The 7,500-nt window shown below is 32.7% G+C and overlaps 1 protein-coding gene across 3 annotated transcripts in view; it reads left to right on the top strand.

Moving 5' to 3' along the window:
- Positions 1-7,500, top strand: part of LOC137618608 (nephrin-like) — a 242,586-nt gene that overhangs the window by 234,916 nt on the left and 170 nt on the right. Inside the window, exons 11-14 of one of the 3 annotated variants that reach the window (XM_068348727.1) lie at positions 2,028-2,321; positions 3,293-3,886; positions 4,116-4,171; positions 7,104-7,500. The exon at positions 7,104-7,500 is cut by the window's right edge and continues 170 nt beyond it. In XM_068348727.1, coding sequence (XP_068204828.1) covers positions 2,028-2,321; positions 3,293-3,886; positions 4,116-4,171; positions 7,104-7,500 — 1,341 coding nt within the window. Of the gene's footprint in view, positions 1-2,027; positions 2,322-3,283; positions 3,910-4,115; positions 4,172-7,103 lie in introns of all 3 variants that reach the window. The other 2 variants (XM_068348722.1, XM_068348734.1) reach the window with 2 other exon arrangements.

Here is a 7,500-nt window from a genome sequence, read left to right as displayed (position 1 = left end):
CAATTGAAGTTATCACTAAATATGTATGAATATCAGATATCAACAGGATAAAGGAGTAGGAAGAATAGGAGAAACCTTTTAGTCCATGGGTCAGCATTCCCTTTAATTGAAATGGGACATTAAAGCAATCTACTTTACTGATTGATGATATAATAAAGCATGGTTCGAATATTTTGCCCGATGCTCTCTGTTTAGCGGCCATGGATAAGTGAGTTATCAGTGTACTACAAAATGATACAAATAGTTAAACAGTGGATTGTCGATTCAGTAGTTAGGGAAACAGGATAATATAGATATTTTACTGTATTTATATATACATATATATATATATATATATATATATATATATATATATATATATATATATATATATATATATATATATACACACATATATATATATATATATATATATATATATATATATATATATAAATATATATATATATATATACATACATATACACACATATATATATATACATATATATATATATATACATATATATATATATATATATATATATATATATATATATATATATATATATATCAATGCGAAGTAATTAATTACTGAATTCTGAATAAAGAAAACCTATATTATGATCAAGGAAGAACCAAAAACTTTACATTAGAACCATTTTTGAGAAGAAAATGTTCATGATGATATCAAATTTCAAGGGTCCGAAGAATGTGAAGAAAATTCCAGTTTACCTATTGAAAATATTCGATTGAGTTATAAGTTCCTTGTTTTTTTCTTAAGGCCTCCTTACATGGTTATCCTTGATGTTTCCTATACTTTACCAAATAATCAATATATCGCATACGGAATCATAACTCCAAAACTAGACTGTTTTATTCTGAATAAAGCTTTTAGAGCAATATATTCCCTCCATGAGAGCGTCCACGCGTACAGCACTAAAAATCTCCCCCAATATTAACAACCATGACAAAAAACTGCCTAGAAGGTGTATGTAACTCGCCATATAACACATTCTATCCGAGTATCATTCCTTGCTACTTACTTAGTCTTATTTCGTAACTCACATCATCTTCATCGAGTTACTAGCAAATTGGTCGTCTGCATTTGCCTAAACCTTGCAACATGGCTACCTGTGTTTTAAAATGAATCGAGCAAATAGTAGCAAACGCAACGATAATTATATCTGCAGGATAACATGCTTGTTTCCAGTGGTCTATGTATGGCTTTGCTTTTGGAAAACCATGGTATTTTATATTAGAACTTTAGTTTTTTACGTGTGTTATAACAGCCAAACATACGCAGTTACTTGGCCTTATCACTGAAGGGATGAAAAAATGAATAAAAAGATGTATGGACACAGCTAATCCCATTTTTTACATTACCTTTATGGGTAGCCAAATGAGGACACGATCTTGCGTGAGAGACCAGGGTGCGTGATGTCACTGTATTTGCGATTCACTCATAAAGCTGTTCTTTGGCTGACCTGCTGTATCTGGACCGTAATGCCGAACCGTTATGAATTACGTTTAAATATTTAGTAGGATATCTATACACACGCACACATACAGAGATTCAACCGTTTCCAACCACCACCCCCATTCCTAACTATAACCCGTTGGTTCGTCAATTTTTGGTAGAATATGATATCCCTGTATACCTCTCAGGGTAAGCCCTCTGACAAGTTCTGACTACTTTCATTCCCCTCAGCATAACAGGCAATATATATATATATATATATATATATATATATATATATATATATATATATATATATATATATATATATATATATATATATTTATATATATATATATATATATATATATATATATATATATATATATATATATATATATATATGTGTGTGTGTGTGTGTGTGTTTGTGTCTGCGTGTGTGTGTGCCTATACAAATATTTACGTATATATTTATAAGTAAATATATACCATATTATGAGTGTGCTTTGAAATTGTGTTTTTATGCCAGCATTTAGGTTTTCATAGTTCACATAAGATTAACATGATTTTCTCCACCTATCTATTGCAGTTGCACCTGTTTGTGTCGAACGACAGAAATGGACATATGGAATCGGACGAAGAGAGTCAGTTAATGTTACATGCAGTGTTGAAGCTTATCCAGAAGCCGGCAGTTTTCGATGGGCTTTCAATTCCACAACAGAACTCGTTCACATGCCCAGGAATGCTTCCCAGCATGACGACAATTTCAGTAGCCTTTTGTATACTCCCGTCACCCACCACGATTTCGGGACTCTCTTATGTTGGGCTGACAACGATGTTGGGCGACAAGCAGAACCCTGTATTTTCTTAGTCGTACCTGCAGGTTAGTTTATGTTCCCATATTAAGAATGGTTGTTTATTGCATTTAATAGTGTTTTATTATAAATTCTTAAAAATAAACACAAATTTATAAAGATTATTTCCTAACAAATCCTGTTTTTCAAATCTAAAAGTTAATGTAAACTATTCTACATTCCATTTCTTTTAATGAGACGCATTTGCACCGACTCGCAGTGTGCACTTTTAGCTCGGAAAAAGTTTCCTGCTATCTGATTGGTTATAATTATCTTCTCTGACCAATCAGCGAGCAGGAAGCTTTTCCGAGCTAAAAGGGCACCCATGCCAGTCGGTGCAAATCTGCCTCACTAAAAAGATTGACTATATAGAGTGTGAGTCTGAGGTCATATTTAACCTTTGTGAATAAAAAAGAAATATAAAGATCAAGATAAAGCCGCAACTTTTGTGGATTTATTATTTTATAGTATAATTGAATAATCAACTATTAATGCATCGTTATCTATTTCACAAATCTATCGAGAGAAGTGTATATATTTTTTATAAAGTAAAATTTAGAATTTAACAGTGACAAAAATTACTTATTAAATTAAAAAAAAAAATCCTAAAACCTCAAGTGTCAAAATGACTATGTATGTTTCTTTTATAAACTCTCCTTTAAACGTAGAAACATGAAAATAAACAGTTGTGGACCACTTGATATAGCCACCAAACGTTTTGTTTTTTGGAAGTTCTTTGTTCTTGTTAAATTAGAGATGAATGTTTATGAAATATGATGGCAATGACGAGAAGAAAGATTTTTTTTTTTTCCATTTATTTATTCAGTCCTTAAAGAATCCTAATGAATCCATAATTGAAGGAGTTGCCTCTAGGAGTTGAAAAGTGGGGTGTAGTTTTGGCTGGTTTGAATCTTTGTTGAACGAAATGCTTACCTCTTATTCTGTGACAAACTTTCACATTCACATATCTTATTCCTCTCATTTGCCTTAGCTGTTCCAGAGCCTGTGCAAAACTGCAGCGTTTGGCAAGATAGCAGCACTTCTGGAGAGGTAGTCATTGCTTGTTTTCCTGGGTGGAGCGCTGGCTTATCTCAGATGTTTTCGCTTCATGTCACACAACAAGCATCAAGGAACGACCCATTATCCTCTGACAAGGTAGTGGCAGAAGTAAGAGACCAAAAGGAGCCATACTTCACCATATCTGGTCTTAAGCCAGGCAAGGAATACCATATAGCTGTGTTGGCTACTAATGCTCACGGTTCTTCACCCCCAACACTTCTAGCTCACCACATGCCCATCGACGTTGCAGAGAAACGTACAAGTGCAGCGGCAGCCGGTACGATAGGAACAAGTCAAGCTATGGCCATCACCCCAATTATCGCTGTTGTGGTAGGGGTGGTAGCCACTCTAATAATCTGTTCTGTCGTCCTTGTTCTAGCTATCAGAGCTAGGTTAAATCACACAGCTGCAAACCAAAGGGAACAAGCTTGTAATAAGAAAACTCCAGAAAAGTCAGCCCTACGTTCCAAGAGTTCTGACGATGGCGGTTTCACACAGCTTAAGAGAGGACCTGATCTGATTCTTGTCAAGGGAGGTGAGGTTAACGTCGAGAAGAGAGTAGGTTCATAATATATGTACATCCCAGTAAATAGGCTCTTAGTAAATAAAAAAAAATAGATATATACATAGAAGTTAACACTGAAATATCTTAATTTTGGTGATTATGAAGATAAGAGAATATTTTTTTAAAAATTAATACTTTTGTATGAACTAGTTTCGGGTGATGTAAAGGTAATGGTTAATATTTTGCCTCTCAATACCAGAGAACCAAGAAGAACGTCAACTAATGGAGCTATATCCGAGACCACTACAAAATACGGTATGTAATATGCTCCAATTACACAAATGCAAATCTTTTAGTACATACGCCATCTATATTTCTGCTTTTGGTCTTTCTATGCTAGTCTATACCAGTAAATTTTCTTAGCTCCTCAGTCCATGGTCTACTCTTCCTTCACCTGCTTCGTTTGTAATCCAATGGGACTCATTCTGTTATTTTCTATGTTCATCGATTATATATCATTCTCATCATATGTCCTGCGCATTTCCATTTCTTTTTATTACATGTTGTCAGAATATAATCTAATTTAGTTTCCTCTCGTATTCATATTTTTCTTTTTCTGTTGCTTAGTGTTATGCCTATCATTATTCATTCCATATCCTTTTGACTTGAAAAATAGCTAATTTTCTAAGGCTCCAAGTATTGATGCATAAGTTAATACTGGTAGGACCACCTGGTTAGATACTTTTCTTTTTAGAGAAAGAGGCATTTTACATTTGGTAATTTCATTATGTTTACTGAAATCTCTCCATAACATGTTTATCCTTCTTTTAATTTTGGTTTCATGTTTTATGTACGTAAAGTATTCATTAAGAATCTCTAGAGCTTCCTCCATAATCCTCTTTTTTGTGTCTCTTCATTTTTATTGAACATTTTTTTACTTGTACTCATGTTCATTCTCAGTCGTACCTTTCTGCTCTCTACGTTTCACATCTTCTATCATCTTTTACAATTCCTCCCATGATTCACTAAACAGAACTATGTCATCTGCAAATCTTAAATTGTTAAGGATTCCCAATTAATGGTAATTCCTACATTTTCCCAATATGAATCTTTAAAATCTTCTTCTAGAAATGTGCAAAATTTATTAGAGATGGCGTCTCCCTGTCTAACTCCATTCTAAATCGGAACCTTCTCACTATCTGTAAGTAGCATTCGGGATTGCTGTACTTCCCGGAATGATATCGCAAGTGTTCTGACATAAGATTCATTTATTCCTTGTTTTTTGAAAGGCTTCCATTAATGCTGAAGTTTTGACATAATCAAAAACATTATCATAGCCTATAAATGCTATAAATAGTGGTATGTTATACTTTTTTATTTTTTATTACCTGGTTAATTACATGGATGTGGTCAGTTATTGAAAATCCCCTTTTAAAGCCTGCCTGCTCTCTTGGTTGAGAAAAGTCTAGCTCTTTCTATTTGGCCTAATATAATCTTTGGTGTCTTGTGTCTGCTGTTTTCATAAATGGTATAATGATAAAAGTTCTCAAAGCTGTAGGTATAAAGCCTTCTTACAGACATTTCTTTAAAGTTTAGCTAGTTTATCTCTATGAAATGTCCTCCATCTATAATTAATTATATTAACTGTTTGGCCATCTTTGGTGCTTTGCTTCTTTTCATGCCTTCTAATGCTTTCTGTATGCCTTCTACTATTATTTTGTTACCGGCTCAGGTGTCTCATTATTTCTATAGGGAAAATCATTAATTTAAAAGAATTTACATTTTCGGAATGTATGAATTAACGTTAATGGGGAATACCTTAACATCTTGAGATTTATAGATGGAATACTTCTATTCAATGAATCATGGGAAGAATTACAAACGATGTAAGAATATTTGACCAGAAAAGGTAGAAATTTAGAACTGAAAATTGATATTAGTAAAACTAAGATAATGTTTTATGAAAATGCACAGAAACAGCGATTATCTAGAGATTTTTAGTGAATATACTGTACTTACTAGGGACAAACAGTAAGTGTTTTCTCAGGAAACAAAATGAGATTACAAAAGTAAAATATCACTTTCTCTAAAAAGAAAAGTATTTATTCAGATGGTCCTACCAGTATTATACTATGCATCAGAAACTTGGAGCCTTACTAAAACCATAGAATATAAGGTAGTTACAACCTAAATAACTATGAAAAGAATAGTGATGGGAATAACACTAAGAGACAGAAGAAAGTGAAAAGAGCAGATTCTAACATATATCATCATCATTAGCCGTTGCTAGTCCACTGCAGGACTTGGGCTTCAGACAAGTCCATTCTCTTCCGTCGGTTTAAGATCTTTCCATACCAGTCTGTATCCACAAATCTTTTTAGTTTGTTAATCTATAATCTTCCCTTCGTTCCCTTGCTTCGTTAGCAGTCTGTAGGAACACATTCTGTTATTTATTTTTGTCCATCTGTTATCTGTCATTTTCACTATATGTCTTGCCCATGTCCATTTCTTGATTGTTAGAATACCTTATATTTTTTATTTCTTTTTTTGTCTCATGTTATTAATCCCATTATTGTTCTTTCCTTATTTTTTGTGATGTAGCTAGCTTATGTTCTAAGACTATCGTAAGGTTCCCAGTTTTTAATTGATAAGATATAACTGGTAGAACCATTTGCTTAAATACTTCTTTTTGCAGAGAATAACATTTCACCCTCCTTAATATTTTTTTTTTTTTACCGAAAGCTCTACATATATTGTTTGTCTTTCATTCAATTTCGATCTCGTTTATATATATATATATATATATATATATATATATATATATATATATATATATATATATATATATATATATATATATATATATATATATATATATATATATATATATATATATATATATATATATATATATATATATACATATATATATATATATATATATACATATATGTATATATATATATATATATATATGTATATTATATATACATATATATATGTATATATATATATATATATATATATATATATATATATATATATATATATATATATATATATATAAATTAGTTGGTAATCTATAAACCATGATTAGTATTATTTAGAATATTCAATCATTGTTTTGCAAGGTTTTTACACTTGATTGACCCTTTTAGAAGAGTTAGAGAAGAAGTCATGTTTAGTCTTTCTATGCTTCAAGGGAAATGGCCAAAACAGTATATAATAGTTACTCTTCTTTATGTAGGCTTGTCAAAGTGGCCATCCGGCCACCACATCTACCAGTGGAATGTTAACGCTCTCCACCACAAACATCAGTCTGCCTAGTGCAGACATCAATCCAAGCGGTGGTACCATCATAACTCAGCAGAGCGAAAGCAGTATGGAACCAATTAGTAGTGCCATGATACACACAGCCTCCGGGGGAGCTTCAGCTTCTGCTTCTACGGATCCCAGGGGATACAGAGCATCTTCCATCAGCTCTTCGGCTGGATTTCCGCATTTTGGACAAGGAACTATGGGTAGGTCAGCCTCATGTTCAGAAAAGAGTGGAGGATGTGGTGGAGGAGCCGATCCTCTGCTTTCGACTATTCCTCACTCTACCTCCTATTCTTCATCATACAATGCCTCTTCCTTTACTCTTC

The sequence above is a fragment of the Palaemon carinicauda genome, chromosome 2 (assembly GCF_036898095.1).
Source record: "Palaemon carinicauda isolate YSFRI2023 chromosome 2, ASM3689809v2, whole genome shotgun sequence".
Lineage (NCBI taxonomy): Eukaryota > Metazoa > Arthropoda > Malacostraca > Decapoda > Palaemonidae > Palaemon > Palaemon carinicauda.
Note: the sequence above shows the minus strand (reverse complement) of the source record. Positions and strands in the feature narration are given on the sequence as shown.